The sequence below is a fragment of the Leucopleurus acutus genome, assembly GCF_964270905.1.
Source record: "Leucopleurus acutus genome assembly, chromosome: 7".
Taxonomy (NCBI): domain Eukaryota; kingdom Metazoa; phylum Chordata; class Mammalia; order Artiodactyla; family Delphinidae; genus Leucopleurus; species Leucopleurus acutus.
This window is the reverse complement of record NC_139150.1, coordinates 4057521-4075815: the sequence shown is the minus strand read 5'-3', so window position 1 is coordinate 4075815 and position 18295 is coordinate 4057521. Positions and strand designations below refer to the sequence as shown.

At 49.0% G+C, this 18295-nt stretch overlaps 1 protein-coding gene across 1 annotated transcript in view; it reads right to left on the bottom strand.

Annotated features, from left to right (window-relative positions):
* Positions 1-18295, bottom strand: part of DDX31 (DEAD-box helicase 31) — a gene marked incomplete at its 3' end in the record, with an annotated part of 77259 nt that overhangs the window by 31607 nt on the left and 27357 nt on the right. Inside the window, exons 15-17 of the mRNA XM_082843726.1 lie at positions 8690-8740; positions 7015-7154; positions 1931-2012 (exon numbers count right to left, since the gene is read on the bottom strand). Of these exons, the coding sequence (XP_082699852.1) occupies positions 1931-2012; positions 7015-7154; positions 8690-8740 (273 nt within the window). The remainder of the gene's footprint in view (positions 1-1930; positions 2013-7014; positions 7155-8689; positions 8741-18295) is intronic.

Below are 18295 nucleotides of genomic sequence, written 5' to 3'. Positions count from 1 at the left end.
TGTCAATGAGTCTGGACTTTAATTCCACATCTGCTACTAACTGATGTAACAAAATAATAATAATAATAGTAATAATAATGAATACCCTTTGGTACCTGTGTTGGGACTTTCAGGTTATTTCCTACTCAGCCCTCCAATCTCCTTCTGAGAACACTAATATTATCTCAGTTGTACACATAAAGAAATGTACTCATGAACCTTAGGAAGGTCCGGCACTGGCCCAAAGCCACACAGCTGGTGAGATGAGGAACTGGGCCCTAAGGCCATGCTCCTGCCCACTCTGCTGCTGCATGCCGCCTCAGACAGCTCCCCAGGCACCCCTGCTTATCCCACGTAGCTGTCCCGGGACTATAATTAAATAGCTGTGGGAACATTTGAAAAAAAAACCCAAAAAACCCAGAAAACAACTGCTCCCCACCCCACCTTTCCACCCCCCCCCCCCCCACCAACTAGAATTTGCAGTAGTTTCCAAAGAACAGAGAAGTGTACCAAGACCAACGAGTGTCTCATTTCTGGTCAGTTCCCTTGACAACAGACTATCGATACTATGGGATGGTCCAAAGTCTCGTGTGCCCTGGTTGTTCTATAAAGAAATATCACTTAAAATAACGTGTTGATCAATTGAGTCCTTAATCACCTTCTTGCTCACGGGGATCTTTGCTGTGGTACCATTTACTGACCAAATTTCACCTTTATGAAAATGGCTAACGTTACCCAACTTAACGAGCACTTTAGTTCCCATTTCCTGGCTTAACTAATACTAACAGAGGCTTATTGGCACATGGTGAAGCACAGGTGCTTTGACGTTAGATGCCTGCTTTCACACCAGGAGAATCAACGATTATTGTGCCCTCGTGAATGTTCCTTCAGCTCGCTAAGCCTCGGTTTCCTCACCTATAAAGTGGGACAGTAACATCCGCCTCATAGGGCTGCTGAGAGGATGGAACGGGACCAAGCGTGTGAAGAGCTTAGCACAGTCCCGTCTGGAACACACGCTGTGGTAACGGACACTTGATTATTTCCTCCCCTTTGCTTAGCTGCATTTCCGGAGGTACTCTCTGGAACAGAACTTAAGTCGGGGTCAGCCAGATGGAGTCCCTGCCTCAGGGAGAATATTGATCCACATAAAGACACGTCCTGATGCACAGAAGAAACTCTTAAACTCGGTCTATTTGGCTCTGACTTTCCAGTCTATCCTCAGGCATCAGAAAAGAAAAATATCCAAATAATTAAAATTTCATGGACGAAATTACGCCCAGCAACATCATTACACACACACTGACAAGTACATGTGATACAATGAGTAACGCGGTAGAGTGGGGGCGGAGGCGGGGCAGTGATTCCGAGCAGGGGGGAAGTCTCGGAAAAGGAGCAGTTAAGGATCCCGGGCTGTCTGCAACCGCTCAGGATCTCCATGTGGAACTGCGCGGATAATAAAAATTTTTCTTCTTAATCATCTCAACGTCACTCTTCCTCTGTGTATAGCGAACGTTAAAAAATGGATGAACTAAGTGTGTCCGAATGGAGATTCCGAGCTATTTATTTTTTCCATGCTTTCCTGGGTGGACGGGTCTAGCCAGGTGTCCTTGCTGACGATCGGGAGGGGAACCACCAGGGCTGAGTGTGTAACGCTGCCTCCAGACTCATTCTGGCCTGGGATGAGACCTCCCTTCTGGGGAGCTCGCTGCCGCCTGGCAGACGCGCGGGATGGACTGGAGCCCATTAACTGGATGAGCCCAGCAAACATGTCCAGGAGCAAAGACAGAAAAAGCACCATCAAGATGAGGCCTCACCTAATGTTCATGGTCCTTAAAATACACGTTTTACTTGACAGAGGCAGTAACTGCCCCATACTCAGAATCACCGCTTCCCCAAATCAGGAAATGCGTCACGTCTGTTAGCAGCAAGCGCGACACATAATAAAACTCACCTGGCTGCCCCATCGTCTCCCTTTAAAACAATCGTCCCGTGTCAGAACAGACAAAATATCTTCCATCTTTATCTCAGAAACACTGTAAAAGGAAGGGCACATCGAGGTAAACCTTCGGTTCTTTCAAAAACATTTGGAATCTTGATGCATAAAACTGGCCTCTCATCAGGCTAATTCGATATAAAGGAGAAGCAACACTTGGTCAGGGAAAGGGAATGTTTTCCCAAACCTTTAGGAATTTGGAAGGAAGGGGCCCTCTATGATATTAAAGGGACAGACAGGGTAATATTCCCAACAATTTCCTTCCTGCCTGATACATTTACATTTATTTAGAATTTATACATTTATTTATACATTTATTTAGAATTTCCTCTATAGGGATCATGTCATTATTTCTTAGTAAATCTGGAACACTAAAGAAATAGGCCTGCTCATAGACAGATGACCGTGCCTTGAGAAGACGAACTAAAGAAACATTTCCGACAGTCCCTCCTTTAGTTTCGTACTTAAAGGAAGGAGGTGGCTGAAGACCCTGAACTGTGGGGCTTAACCAGACACCGGAGTGAAGGTAACCAGGCGACCAACGCCCATCGCCCATCATGGCACAGAACTCCCTCCTAATCTACCCTGAGGGATCTTTGCTGCTCCAGTCTCTTAATTATTCAGGGGTGAGGACCAAATGATCTAGAGTCACATGCGAACGGCCGAAACCAGAACTCAGGCTTCCCTTGTGAACAGAAGCCGTCGGCAGCCAGAGTAAGACACTCCAAGCTGCCTGGCAGGGGAGTCTGGACAGCCCACCGTCCCCCACGGCTCTGGAAGGCCCCAGCCTTCGCCCCAGGAAGGGCACGCGGCAGAGTCCTGTGTTAGAGGCGAGGAGGGAAACACACTCCCCAGGGAGAGAGGAAGGGGGAAGGAGGAGCTCTGGGGGAGAAAAACAGATCATAAAAAGATAAATGATTTTCTTGTATGTTGTTGGGTTTTGTTTTTTTTTTTTCCTAAATGTAACAGCAAATTAAAACATGAATGGCAGCCTCTTCTGTGGGAGTAGACAAAGGTGACTTTCCCCCAAAGGTGACTCTGACAAAGCTATGAATGAACATGTCATGTCTGTGACATGATCTGCCTGAGCTGTGTCACTGCTTCCCCGTACACCCCCAGCCCCCAGCCCTCACCGTTCTTTCTTCGCTGCCAGCTCACAGCCACGTGGATTCAGAAAATATTTTTACAGAGTCGACCAGAGAATGCAGAGTACATACCAAGAGTGTAGGAGTTGGGCGGGGGGTGGGGGGGAATGTTCGCGGCTTCCTGGAAAATCTGTTTTTCATATGGGAGAGAAATGTTACGGCTACTGAATTTGCATCTCATTTATGCCTGGAAAGCTGAAGGAAGGTAAGAATCAGAGCCCAGCCCTGCCTTCTCCTTTTTCTAGCTGACCTGCCTCCATTCATCCCTTCTTTTCTTGAGGAAAAAAAAAAAGAAGAAAAACAAAAGTAAAAGCAACGTAAGAACTTGGGGTCAGATCCTGAAGTGGGGAGAAAGAAAATAGGTATAATGGCATTTGCAGCCAGGGATACAAAGAACTAAATATGCCACAGAAAGGCAGTTTCCTCAAATGTTGACCTTCAGCCAGGGCACGGCTCATAGGCTGTATATGTCCATATGACAATGTTGGCGGACCATCTACCCTAAGTGAACAGCAGATGGGACTGAACTGGAGTGATTTACAGTTGAAAAGGGCCTTTTCCTCCGAGTCTAAGAAATCACTGCTTCCGAGGAACACAGCACAGCTACTCTGCTTATGTATGGTTCTATCAACACACCTGAATCATCCCACCTCACTATGAAGAGAGACAGCTAAATAGATTCAAGGAACTAACTTATGCCTGATCTAAGAAATAGCACATTTCGAGGAAGCATTTACATTTTAATAAACCAATGATGACTTTCATTAGAAGCACGTTTCAAGGAGAAGTGGGAAAAAGTGAAGAAGCCGGCAAACACCAAGAAGTCGGAAGGCTGCAGAGACCAAGTTCCGGGCATTCAGACAGAGGCAAAGCGGCCCGGGGCACCTGTCTCTAGCCCTGCTCAATGAAACTGTCAGGGCGAGCTCCACGCGCTGGGGGTTTGGGGGCGGGCGGCGATTTCCTGCGATGGCCCTTGCTGCTGAGAGCCTCCGCCTGCCTTCCTGATCTTCTCTGTAATTCATCAGCCGTCCCAGCAGCCCGCCGCCAGGCTCTCAGGTTCTTAGGCACCAAACAGGCACACACATCTTCCTCCTGTTTTTGATATTTAGACGTGTACCTTTTGTATTCCAAGAATCTTCAAGTCTGCCTCTTTCCACGGCATGCTTTTTAATTAGTTCTTATTAGATTTAGTTGTTATTAAGCCAAAGAAACAGTTTCTATGTAGATCCCCAACATACAGCCCTTCCTCCAACAGAAATCAGCACGTGTAACGCACGGCAGTATCGCAGCGACAGAGCTGATCATCACTCGGGTTGACTACGTCTCACCGGTGAAGCAGCCAGTGGTTCAGGACCACGCACTTCAATAGGTGAATTTTCAGGGCAGAAACCAGTGAGGCTGGACTCCTACAGAACTCTCTGCCCCTTAACTGAATGTTCTTACACCCCCTGTAAGGACATTCTTACAGCATGTAAGACCCAAATCTCTTCCTTGCGGTATTGCCCAGTCTTCGTCCTTCTGAACTTCCTCCCCAAGTCTCTGGCATCACTGAGTTCTCTCCTGACTGTGAACCTTATGCTGAATTTCCCATGAATGCTGCGGGCTCTTTTTCCAGAAAAGATCATCAAAAGGGAGGACTGTCTTTTTTTTTTTAATAAATAAATACATTTGTTTATTTTTGGCTGCATTGGGTCTTCGCTGCTGCGCGCGGGCTTTCTCTAGTTGCGGTGAGCGGGGGCTACTCTTCATTGTGCTGCGCGGGCTTCTCGCTGCAGTGGCTTCTCTTGTTGTGGAGCAAAGGCTCTAGGCGCACAGGCTCAGTAGTTGCGGCGCACGGGCTCAGTCGTTGTGGCTCGCGGGCTCTAGAGCGCAGGTTCAGTAGTTGTGATACATGGGCTTAGTTGCTCCACAGCATGTGGGATCTTCCCGGCCCAGGGCTCAAACCTGTGTCCCCTGCATTGGCAGGCGGATTCTTAACCACTATGCCACCAGGGAAGTCCCAAGGGCTGTCCTTTTTAGACCTTTAAAATATACCCAGCTCACCAATGATTCATGTTGGTGCTAATTATTATTTTCCCTTTTTCAATTTCAGGCTTACATTTGAACCTTCCATAGCAATCAACTGGAAGGCATTTATTCGAGAACAATGATGAGAGGGAGAGAGGCAGAGGCATCTATGCTGACAACTCTGTGCTCACCATCACCCTTTGACTGCAGAACTGTCTGCACCCGTTTCTCCAAGGAGATCACATCATAGTGAACGAGCACAGGAGGCCAACCAGAGAGAGCTGCTGACGGGGAGGAATGGGAGAACGTGAACTTGTGGGTCTAGAGCGGAAGGAGGAGGGAGCCATGGAGGCAGAGAGAGGCTGCCAAGGTGCAGGGAGTCCCTCCTCTTGTGGGACAACACACGCCTGAGAATACCTTCCACACATACACGAATCGCCGGGACAGAGGGAAAAAGCTACGGCGCTGGGGCAGGTTTTCATTTCGACCTCCCTGTATTTCTGGAGTGTAACTGCCTGATCGGGTGCCGCCTAGACTCGGAAAGGGCCGCAGTGAGAAGTCTGACGCGGCCTCCAGCCCCCGGGAACTCAGAATCCAGCTGGAGATGGAGCTCCTGGTGAAACGTTGACTGATCTACAAGAGATTTTCTCTCACAAGTAAGAGAAGAGATGCACGTCTTCCTGAAACAAACAAAAACCACCCCTTCAACTGACAAGCTGTATCAAGACGAGAGAATTACGTAAGAGGAAAACCCACACCATCTTCATTTTTGCCCTCTTGAATTCTTCGGGAGCGGGTCCTCGCCTCCCCCGACACTGAGGGGTGTGAAGCACATTTTCTGAGAAAGCTTCATTCCACGAACGGTCACACCAGCAATCTCGGAAGAGTGTTGAGAGTGTTGAAGTCTGACTGGGGACAGGGGAAGTCACCGAGTGGCTTCTGAGCAGCTGGGCCACTCCTGTGCCCGGCGTGTACCGTGCCACCACCTTGGGCATCACACAGCTCTTCCTGTGCCTCCAAAAACATTCTGTGCATCACTGTGCTTTCTCTGAGCAGAGGAAATTCGTGAAAATAGATCAGTGTGAAAAACCGCATGCCTTTAGAAGCCCATTTTCAGAGCCTGTTACTTTAGATTTTATGGAAAACATGACTAAACAAACTCATTTCTGTGGCCCAGGTGCTCTCTGCTTTCATGACAATCACCCCTGGCCAGCTCGAGCCACTGTCCTCTGTCTTTGCTTTCTTCGTCTTTCCTCGGGGAGATCGGGGTTCGATGGAAGCCCCTGGCGAAGGTTCCATGCTGCTGAGCCCTGTGGAGTCCCCGACCCAGGGCTGGAACTGGGGGCTTGACGCTGGGGGGTGTGAGAGGCTGCCATCTGACTGGGTGCACATGAGACAGCAGCTGGACAGCCTTGGCCACAAACACGTGGTACCTAATTCACCTGCCCCTCATGGTTTCTTCCCTCGTTTTCCTTTCCTGGGGGAGGGGGAGTTGTGTAAAGAATCAAAAGCATTATATTTTTCCAACTTTAAAGGTCCTAAGCGTTAATTAATTACAAGAAACAAAAATGGTGACTAAGAGAGGTCTTTGAGAAGCTGGCTGGGCGGGTGGTGCACACTGATTTCGCAGCAGGAGCAACGCCAACACAGACCTCTACCTGAAAGAGAGAGCGCAACAGATCGCTCTACGCCTTGGAATGGCAACGCAATGAAAACTGTCATGTGCTGATGGCGCTAAGGGTTTCAGTCTTTGCCACTGGCTATTCTGGGACTCACTTAGGGATCACAAGGGTTAATGGCTCCTCGTCAGCTTACAAGGCCCATCCACTGTAAGAGGCGACAGAAAATTAATTAGGTGAGATCAGCCGAAACCCCGTGTTTCTGACTCACTTGATTTTGTGAGAAGCCAACGAGCTGACATATTCTGCCTCCGAAGGAGCCAAAATGAGCAGGCTGCTCCCATGGCAGCCAATCCGGGCGGTTCTCCCAATCCGGTGGATGTATTCAGCAGGTGAAGACGGAGCGTTGTACTAAAAAGGGTAACAAAAATGAAGGCATTCGCAGATCAAGGGACTGCCATTAATTGGAAGTGCAATACCCCTCACCTGCCTCCAGGTATCCCAAGAATTAAATCCTGGTGCTATGGTTACCCTACCACAATCACAAGGAGAAGTCACTCAACCCTGAAACTCCTGGCTTCATTGGAAATAACAAGGCTCCGACACGCCAACAGGAACAGTGGCCAAGTTTCAGATAAACGAGACGTCTTCTCGTCCCAGTATCTCCTATTTAATTTCACTTCTCCACAGGTCTCTTCATTTTCCTATTTGCATCTTTTCACTGAGGTGACTGGGCAAGGTGAGAATGCAGGCAGGTGGGCGCAAACTCGCGCAGGATGGCCGCACGACCTTGGCCTGCTTCCTCAGTAGACAGGGCAGTGGGGCTGAGGCCACGAAAGACGCTGCACAGGGTACAGAGACTCAGGTCGCCACCGCCTCGCTGCAGGCCACCCAGTCCCAACGGAGCAGAGCTGCAGGCCAGTTGAGAGGCACGTTCCCCTTCCTGCAGGGAAACGCCTCCGCTCCCACGGACAGTGCTCCTGACCCGGCAAAGGGCCAATGCTCTAACTCAGCAGAACGGATGCTCTCTATGGCAATAACGTCATCGTCGTCAACACCAATTGTCCCTGTACTCATTCTGCCCTTTTCTTCTTTGCTGCTACATGCATCAAAGACCAGAGGGCCAAGAATATGATGGGAGGCCAGGCATATTAAACTAATCAATACCCACAATTACAAGAAGGCTCTCAATGATCAATTATACGTGCCTGGCCTCCTGCACATTAAAATCATCCTCGCCTTCCTATTTCAAATCTGCTCCATGGACAGCAGGAAAGAAGACACAATGCCTCTAGTCGCAAAGTCATCATGTGCCGTGAGCAGAGATTCCTAGCTAGTGACAGGCATGCAATTCCACTAAAATGTGAATAAACCGTGACTCACGTAAACAGGGCCCTGTCCCCTGGCCCCCGTACAGAAGGGCTTAAAAATACCACTCTGCAGACTAAGGAAAAGAAAAAACAAAACTAAAGCCACTAGACTAGCACTAACACCTCTACCCTCTGGCAAAGCATCTAAGGCTAGAGGTATGTGTAAGATGCTGTCAGGGCCTTAATTGCCCCCTGCAGGTCAATGTGCATGGACACAGCTCTCAGGACAGCTGAGCCATCGCCTTCTGGACACGATGAGGCCTCCCAGGGGCCCAGGTAATTTCTGTTATTTTCAGCTTGCTGAAAACTCTGTGTGTGACACACATTAGTCTGTGAGCAGGGGAGCCTGCCCCTCCCTCCCACGGCTGTACAGTCTGCAGGCTGTGCTGCAGTGGTCAGGTGGGCTGGGTTAAGGAAAGATGCCAGGAGAAATGTGCAGATCAGGCTGGTTGCTGCCTGGTGACCAGGGCAACACCCAAGAGGGTGATAATAATTATTCTACTTAAAGCCAACGCACCTACTCATGATCACACATTCTGGCCTCAAGCTCGCACCTTAACAACTTAAATACATTACCTGGACAATCCATGTGACTTGAGGGAGATCTAAGCCCCGAGCTGCAACATCCTTCAAAACAGAAAAGAATATGGCTTAGGACAGAGTTTCTCAACCTGTTTGGGGTCATGGATCCATTAGATGATCTAATGCAAACTCTGAGGGCTCACCCCCCAGGAATGTGCACAACTTCAGGAACCCACTGACGTCCACCTGTGGGTAAAATTCCAATTTAGAGGCTAGTTCTGTAGAACCCGCAGGTGAGGCGGCCACAGCCCACTTCGCTAAAAGAACATCATCTGCATGTAGGCCTGAGAACTAAGTCATTATCAGACAGTCATCAACCAGACAGACAAAAAGTATAAAAGCAATGGAGATTTTTTTCTCTTCTTTTCCGCTGGTCACCACCTCAAGAGCAAAGACTCTGCTCTCTGGTTTCTGGCCGTTCTGGCAGAGAGACTAGAAAACGGGAATCTTCCAGTCTTTGGCAATAAAGGTGCACCTGGCATTCACCTCCAAGCACAAGTCACACCAAGAGTAGCCCCAGCCAACAGGTACTGAGCGCTCACTACACACCAGAGAGGGTGGAGAGCATTTTACCTGCGTTATCTTGACTCATTGTCAAAATAACACCTCAGGGGCTTCCCTGGTGGCGCCGTGGTTGACAGTCCGCCTGCTGATACAGGGGACGCGGGTTCGTGCCCCGGTCCGGGAAGATCCCATATGCTGTGGAGCGGCTGGGCCCGTGAGCCATGGCCGCTGAGCCTGCGCGTCCGAAGCCTGTGCTCCGCAACGGGAGAGGCCACAACAGTGAGAGGCCCACATACCACAAAAAACAAATAAATAAATAAATAAAAATAACGCCTCAGACAACTATTACTCCCATTTGACAGAGAGGAAACCAAGATTCAGAGAGATTAAGTAACTTGTCCAGGGACACATGTAGTGGGATAACTGAGGACATGGAAAGGAGACGTGACCCATGAGCCCCCCCGGCCCAGCAAACTGGGGGCTGGCGAATAAGCCAGAACTGCAAACAGTCCTGATTGCTTTGAGCCCCCCCGGCAAACCGGGGGCCTGCGAAGAAGCATTGAGTGCTTTGGACCCTGATCCGTGAGATGTCCTCAGTACAATCAGAGTGGTGGGAGCGCAAGGAGATGTCCTTGTGCTACTTCAGTATAATCAGAATAATGGTGGGAACTCTGTGCTGCTTTTGCGCTCAAGGACGAAGCACGGCAGGTGCTCACGAAAGCCAATTATTGCTTGTATAATTAATAAAGACATAGGTTGCTGCTTTGGCACTTCTGAAATGTTAAGAAAACAAGTCTTAAAAGTGTAAACCTAGATAATGCTTTAATAAAAGCTACCACAGCAGGACAGACGGCGCTGTTCTGCCTGAGCGAGCGGCAGCCCTCTGCTGCTGTGCTTCGGCACAATGCATCTCGTGTGACGAGCTTACTTTCGGCCCTGTCATAAGATAAACTACAACAGACACACAGCTAAGAAGCAGAGCTAGCCCTGAAATCCAGGTCTGATTTACTCTTCCAAGACCATATTACAGTATGCGGCTCCACTATCAAAAAAGATGCTGTGTCCCTCATATGCTGCTGGTGGGAATGCAAAATAATACAACCCCTATGGTGGGGAATTTGGTAAATATCCAGCAAAATTACACACGCACTTGCCCTCTGACCCTGAGCAATCTCCCAGCAATCCATCCCTGGCAAAAATTTAAAATCATCTGTGCACAAGGCTATTCATTTATTCATTAATTTATTTCTTTAACATCTTTATTGGAGTATAATTGCTTTACAATGGTGCGTTAGTTTCTGCTTTATAACAAAGTGAATCAGTTATGCATATACATATGTTCCCATATCTCTTCCCTCTTGCGTCTCCCTCCCTCCCACCCTCCCTATCCCACTCATCTAGGTGGTCACAAAGCACCGAGTTCAGCACTATTTATAATTGCAGGTCTGTTAATAACCCCAATGTCTAGCAGGAGATGGGTTGAATAAAACACGGCAATACCTACCCCATAGAACGGCGTTTTACACAGCTACAAAAGGAATGGAGGTTCCTATGTACTGATGTGGAGAATATCTAGGCTATGTTTTGAGTGTGAATAGTATGCGTTTGTGTAAGAAATGGGGGAAATGCAAATATATCTGCTCATATTTGAAAAGGAAGTAATGGAGGGAAAAACCCCAAAGCTTATAAAAAATAGTGACCTACACGGGAAGGAAGAGAATGGGGGGAGGGGATGAGGATGGAAGCTGGACTTCCTTTAATGGGCCCTTATAATTCTGACCCTGAGACCACGTTTCAACATAATTAAAAATTAAAAAGTAAGGGCTTCCCTGGTGGCGCAGTGGTTGAGAGTCCGCCTGCCGATGCAGGGGACACGGGTTCGTGCCCCGGTCCGGGAAGATCCCACATGCCGCGGAGCGGCTGGGCCCGTGAGCCATGGCCGCTGGGCCTGCGCGTCCGGACCCTGTGCTCTGCAATGGGAGAGGCCACAGCGGTGAGAGGCCCGCGTACCGCAAAAAAAAAAAAAAAAAAAAAAAAAAAAAGTAAGATAACCAGCTGTCATGCAGTAGGAAAGACAGACTATCACCTCTGACATATTCTTGCCAAAACAAAAACAAAACCCTAGCAATGGAATCTAACAAGTGCCTAGACCTACTACAGGGAGACAGGGACAAGGTAAACAGCACCACAGGGACGCAATGTGGAGCGTCCTGAAGGACAAATGGTCTTTCTTCCACCAAAAAATCCAGGAAGAAAGAGAGGGTAACAAAAACAGAAGACATTAAGTAGACAGAGGGATTGATGGATAAATGCACAGATGGATCGATAAGCAGAGAACCAACACCTGGAAGGAGGTTCACCAAAACTGTCAACTGTGGTTATCTCGAGGTAGGGGGATTTGGGGCAATTTTTACTTTTCTCTTCGCAGTTTCCTGCGTTGTTTGCTTTGTTTTTCTTTTGACGACGAATGCACATTATTCCCCCCTCCCCACAACCCTGCATTTTTATTTAGAAAAATTTAAACCTACAGAAAAGCTGGAAGAAGATCACAGTGAGCACTTGTCAGTCCTTCATCTTGATTCACCAATTGCTAAACACTGGCACAGCTGCTTTTTTCCTCTCTGTACACATGTGTTTTTCTCAACCATCTGAAAGGAACTTGCAAGTATCATGACATTTTGCCCCTAAATACTTCAGCACATGTCTTCTAAGTAAAAGGACATTCTTCTACATAAATCACAATACCATTACCACACCTAAGAACTTCACACGAAATAAGTTTATTTTATGACAATCAGTCCACGTTCAAATTTCACCACTTGTACCTAAGACAATTTTTATAGCTGTTTTCCTTTCTTAACCCAGGACTGAAGCCTAGATCATTGCATTCTATTTTTATTATAGCCCTCTAGACTTCCTTAACGTAGAACTGCATCCCCACCCTTAACATTTACTTCTTTTTATTTTTTGGATAGCAATCCTTTTTTGAAGAGTCCAGGTGTCCTGAGGAACATCCCAGAATCTGGACTTTTCTGTCTCCTCATAGTAAGATTCAGGGGGAGCGTTCTGGCAGAACGACATCAGGGTGGGGTGTACCGCCCAGCACGTGACCTCAGGATACAGGCAGGGTGTCTGTCCTGTGCTGGGGACGCTGTGCTCGGTCCCTGGAGCAGGTGGCATCCACCACCTCACTCCCTTGTGACGGTACCTTTCTCCTTTGCGATGAGTGAGTAACCTCAGGAGGGAAACTTTGAGACTGTTTCCCAGAACATTTTGCCCAGTGGTCTTAGTATCATTCGATGCTACTTGTCTGTATCAGTTGTTACCCTGATGTCTACAAAATGACGGCTTTCTAAGCCTATCGTTCCTTCCATTTCTATAACTGGCATTCTTCTGTAAAGGACGGCTCTTCCTCCTCTCTCCTCGCTTTTCAGTATCACTAAAAATTTATAGGTATGTAAGGTTTTTTAAAAAATAATAACCCTGGGCTTCCCTGGTGGCACAGTGGTTGACAGTCCGCCTGCCAATGCAGGGGACACGGGTTCGTGCCCCGGTCCAGGAAGATCCCGCATGCCGCAGAGCGGCTGGGCCCATGAGCCACGGCCGCTGAGCCTGCGCGTCCGGAGCCTGTGCTCCGCAACGGGAGAGGCCACAGCAGTGAGAGGCCCGTGTACCACACACAAAAAAATAAATTAAAAAAAAAAATAACAATCCTATGCAAAGTTCTGTAAGAAGCACATTGAAACAATCGTACCCTTATCCTCCAGGGTCAGAGGCAGGATTCAAGGAAGACACTGTCCCACCATCATCTAAGTCACCCAGAAGACCACTGCAGGCAGGTCAGGGCTGGTCTGCCTTCGCTCTGATTAAATCCCACCTGGGATTTGTGGGTCTCCTTTGAACGGTGGCCAGAGGCTGCATTTACAAATGTTAAGTAGACATTTCATGTATTAGAAGCGTGTCAACCACCCAGGAAGTGTTTTCTGACAGCTCCCAGGTGCCCTGAAAGCTGAAGGCGGACGTTCCAGAGCCGATGCCTTTGAGAACACAATTTAGAGCGTTCTCTGCACTAACCACAGTCACTGTCTTTAGAAAAACTGACGGGTTCTTAAATCTGCGAAGCTCTTGTTAAGAAATGACTTACTCCATTTAAGTGCTCCGCACTGGGAGAGGCACACAACGGGCTGTCTGAGCTTTACAGATAAGCTTTGTAAAAAATTTAATGCTCGTCGGTTTAGTAAATCCAACTAAGAAACACAGATGAATCTCAAAACTAGCATACGGTGTTCGGAAAGCCATTCCGGGTACAAACACGCTGAGACGGTGAGTTAGGAGGCACGGCGGCCCCCGCCACCAGGACTGCTCACGGTTCTTTCCTACGCGGGTCGGGCAATCGGCTCAGGACACCAGGCTGACGACCTTCCCACCGCCCACTACTTCTGCTGTTGGGGTGGGGGCACCTCACAGCCAGCCACTGCTCGGACTTCACCAGCCATTTCCTTAAGCACTTCTTTCCAGTCTCAGCCGAGGTTACTCTGAGAGTGGATCAATCTTGCCGGTGCAGGAACAGGGAGAACCGGACTCTAGGACCACTTCAGCAGCCACCAATCCGGGCAAGTCACCTCTGCTCTTTCTGAGCCTCAGTTTACCCACCTATAAAATGGCTTCAGTTTACTTATCTCCCGAGGTTGCTGTGAAGATCCAATGAGACAGTGGACGTGCAAAGTGTCTTGAGAATCGTCAGTCTGAGTGTTCCAGTTCGTGATGAAATGAGAGCTCGACGGAGGCAAAGAGGTGGGGATTTAAAGCCTCTCGGCTCTCTTCCCCCCTCACACCCCATCCACCCGACCCGGGAGGAGGACCACAGAGGAAGGGGACATGGCTCCATCTTCCCGGATGCTGTCAGCCAGCAGCACCAGAGCCACAGGAAACTGACCTGCACAAGACTCAGGAAAGCCTTCGGTTCTCCGCCCACCCTTAGAACTTAGATCCAACCCAACTGTATTCCTTTAACCTAATTAGGGCGAAAGAATCGCTAAAGTCAATTCTGAAAGACACTCACCAGTCAGGCCTTCAAGTCCGTGGGCCTGACAATTGGCCGCCTCCATGGGACCAAGGGGTACAGATGGAAGGCAGCTTGCTCAGGTGCCAGCCTGTCAGTTGGATTAAAATGACTCATTTATTTACCCGAGAACCTCACAAAGTGCTTTTACTAACAGGGAGAGGGGGCCTGCGGCTCTCCGAGCAAGGGACGCAGCAAATTCGCCTCTGCTGCCTTCCCGTCCTGCCAAAGTCATTACTGCGGCGTGTGGAAAGCCATCAGCGGGGCACAGGCCCCCGTCGTCCGGGTGACAGATTGGGCTGCGTAATCAGAGGGGGAAGGAGACAGCGCAGAAGCTGTCAGAGGCGCGAGATCTTGGCTAGAGCCGCCAAAAAGCTGGCAGCATGAGTTAGCGTAACTGAGTCAATAGCCAACCATCTCCAAATGGTCTTGCCGTTAACACGAATGAAATACGAGCGGAAAAGGTAAACTTCGCCTGAAAAGCATACCCCAGAGGAAACCGAGAAAGTCTCCATGTCTTCAGGGGTGCTGAAGGGACATTCTTGGGATGCTTACAGCCCCCCTCCTTTGTCTCCTGGCCGCCGGCACAGCGAAATTTCCCCGGAGGAGAGGAAATTAAGAACCGCACAGACCTAACGGTGTGTTTCGAGCAAAAAAAAAAAAAAAAAGAGAGAGAGAGAGAGAGAGAAAAGGTGGAGGAGGGCAGCACAGGTGCTTTAGGTATCTTCTGGAAAAGGAGCCAGGTGTGGACAAGCACAAAGCGTTCCGAGGGATACTCAGCCAGCAGATGCAGGTGGAGCTGGAAGCGCCTCTCCTTGCTGGGAAAAGGCCAAGGCGCTGGGTACATACATCCAGGGACAACCAGGGAGGGCCACGCATCAGCCCTAAAACTAGAGGGAGCTTGGAAACACCACATTCCAGTCACTCGGTGGGGTTTCTCCTTCCCAACCCCTCAACTCAACAGTGGTATCGAAAAACCTCTGGCTTAGGGTGAGTGCTTCACTATAAGCCGGAGGAGATATTCTGCTTCTTTGGATTTCTTAACCCCATTGAGGAGAGTGGGCTTCGAACTTCCAAATGACTCCTTCCTGCTAATAATTGCTCCCTCCTTAACTTGGGTCCTTCTTAGATCCAGTTTTCTAGAGGACACAAACTCACATTTCAAATATGTAAGGGCCTCTCTTTCCCAGACTGGTCTCTCCTCCCTGACCATCTTCTCACCTCTGCCCAGACTCTGGACTCATCGCGGTCACATGTGTACTGAGAACCCACGTTATACAGCCATGTACCAGGTCCCGCAAGATTGCATGAAGTTAAGAAGATCCTTGCTTTTAAGATGTTTAAGATGAAAGGAAACACACACACACACACACACACACACACACACACACACACCTTTAACTTTCTTCACAGTAGAAAAGCTATAAAGGAGGAAAATGGGGTCGAGGGAGGGATTTTCTAGAGGTAAAGGAAACAGCAGAACTGTGAGCCTTCGTGTGGTCACACCACAATTCCCAACTTCTCACACAGGACAGTCAGTCTTCTGGCCTCATTAAAATGGCCTCGGGATGATAAATCAAAATGGCAAAGGATGCGGTGCGGGGGCCCCACGCACCCACTCACAGGCGCTTCCCCTTTATCCGAAGAAGCGAGCCCGCCATCCGCCTTGTCCTGCTGTGGCCCCGCTGCTCATTAACACCCAGGATGCTCCCGGAGAGCTTCCAGAGCCCGGCAAGTAACAGGCTGCTGAAAAGGACGCAGTGACAACATCTCCCCAACCCAGGCCCCACCTATCACAGCCAAAGCCTCTCAGACACCCCAAGTTTCCGCCTATAGCAAACGAACACGGCAGAAGGAGAAGGAAGACTGGGCAGGAAAGAAGAACTCCCCACCGGGGACTCGGGGCTTGTACCCTGGCTTAGAAGTGGGGAGGCATGAGCTCCCACCCAGCTCTTTTCCAGTCGTTTCCTAAAGCAGAATAAAGAAGAGATGAGGCTGGCTGAGGCTCCGCATGCCGGACGTGGCCTGGGCGAGCACGAGAACACGCACCAAGGGGCTTACAGAAATCAGATCATGGCAAGTGAGAGCCTGCTTTCCACGCGGCACGCGGGCCTGGCAGGGGGCAGAGGTGCCAAGCCAATGGTGCTCCTCATCTAGCTGACATCACCTGCCTGCAGGCAGCAGCCAACAGGACAGGGAAAATCATCATGTGCTTTTGACCCCACCGAGAATCACATTTCAGAAAGTGATCTTTTCTTCCGGAGAGCTACTAAAAAAAACCCCCAAACAAAACAAAAAACTGAACTTCAAATACCTGGAGTTTTCTTTGAGGCTTAGAGCTCACCCATGTCTGTAAAAAACAGGGCAGCATTTGCACACTAGGAGACTCAATAATTTCCCACAGGGGACAAATCCAGCATCTTAAGGGTCAAAGATAAAGCATTTTGTTCTGGTCCTAATTCCAACACACAGGTTCCTACTGCCTTCTGTTTTTTTTTTTTTTTTTGCGGTACGCGGGCCTCTCACTGTTGTGGCCCCTCCTGTTGCGGAGCACAGGCTCCGGACGCGCAGGCTCAGCGGCCATGGCTCACGGGCCCAGCCGCTCCGCGGCACGTGGGATCCTCCCGGACCGGGGCACGAACCCGTGTCCCCTGCGTCGGCAGGCGGACTCTTAACCACTGCGCCACCAGGGAAGCCCTGCCTTCTGTTTTAATACAGATGATCTGTAACATTCACTCTTCAGATAACACCATATATATGAAAAAGTAAACTTATTCCCAGTGAGCACTTTTTTTCATGTCACAAGCAATTCTTTATCGGAATGTTTGAGAGAATGCCATAGGTGAAACTAAATTCTTTATTTTATCTTTTTTTACAAAGAAGTTTTTAAAATTTTATTTATTCATTTTCTTTAAAGATTTATTATTATTATTATTTTTCTTTTTTTTCAGTACGCGGGCTTCTCACTGCTGTGGCCTCTCCCGTTGCGGAGCACAGGCTCCGGATGCACAGGCTCAGCTGCCATGGCTCACGGGCCCAGCCGCTCTGCGCCATGTGGGATCTTCCCGGACCAGGGCACAAACCCGTGTCCCCTGCATCGGCAGGCGGACTCCCAACCACTGCACCACCAGGGAAGCCCTATTATTATTACTTTTTAAAATTTATTTTGGCTGCATCAGGTCTAAGTTGCAGCACACGGGCTCTTCGTTGTGGTGGGCAGGCTTCTCTCTAGTTGTGGCGTGAGGATCTTCTCTTCTCTAGTTGTGCTGCGTGGGCTCCAGGGCACGTGGGCTCTGCAGTTTGCAGCACGCGGGCTGTCGTCCAGGCGCACGAGCTCAGTAGTTGCGGCGCACGGGCTTAGCTTCCCCGCGGCGTGTGGGATCTTAGTTCCCTGACCAGGGATCGAACCCGCGTCCCCTGCATTGTAAGGCGGATTCTTTACTACCGGACCACCATGGAATTCCTATTTTATTTATTTTTTATTTTTTTATTTCTTATGGAAGTATAGTTGATTTACAATGTTGTGTTAGTTTCTGGTGTACAGCAAAGTGATTCAGTTTATATATATATATATATATATATATACATGTGTATCTATACATACATGCATTTTTTAAAAAATTTACTTATTTATTTTTGGCTGTGTTGGGTCTTTGTTGCTGCTTGCGGGCTTTCTCTAGTTGCGGCGCGCGGGGGCTACTCTTCGTTGCGGTGTGCGGGCTTCTAGTTGCGGTGGCTTCTCTTGTTGCGGAGCATGGGCTCTAGGCATGCGGGCTTCAGTAGTTGTGGGTCGCGAGCTCTACAGTGCAGGCTCAGTAGTTGTGGCGCACGGGCTTAGTTGCTCCACGGCATGTGGGATCTTCCCGGACAAGGGCTCGAACCCATGTCCCCTGCATTGGCAGGCAGACTCTTTTTTTTTGGCAGGTGGATTCTTAACCACTGCGCCACCAGGGAAGCCCCATATTCTTTTTCATATTCTTTTCCATTTTGGTTCATTATAGGAAACTGAATATATTTCCTTGTGCCATACAGTA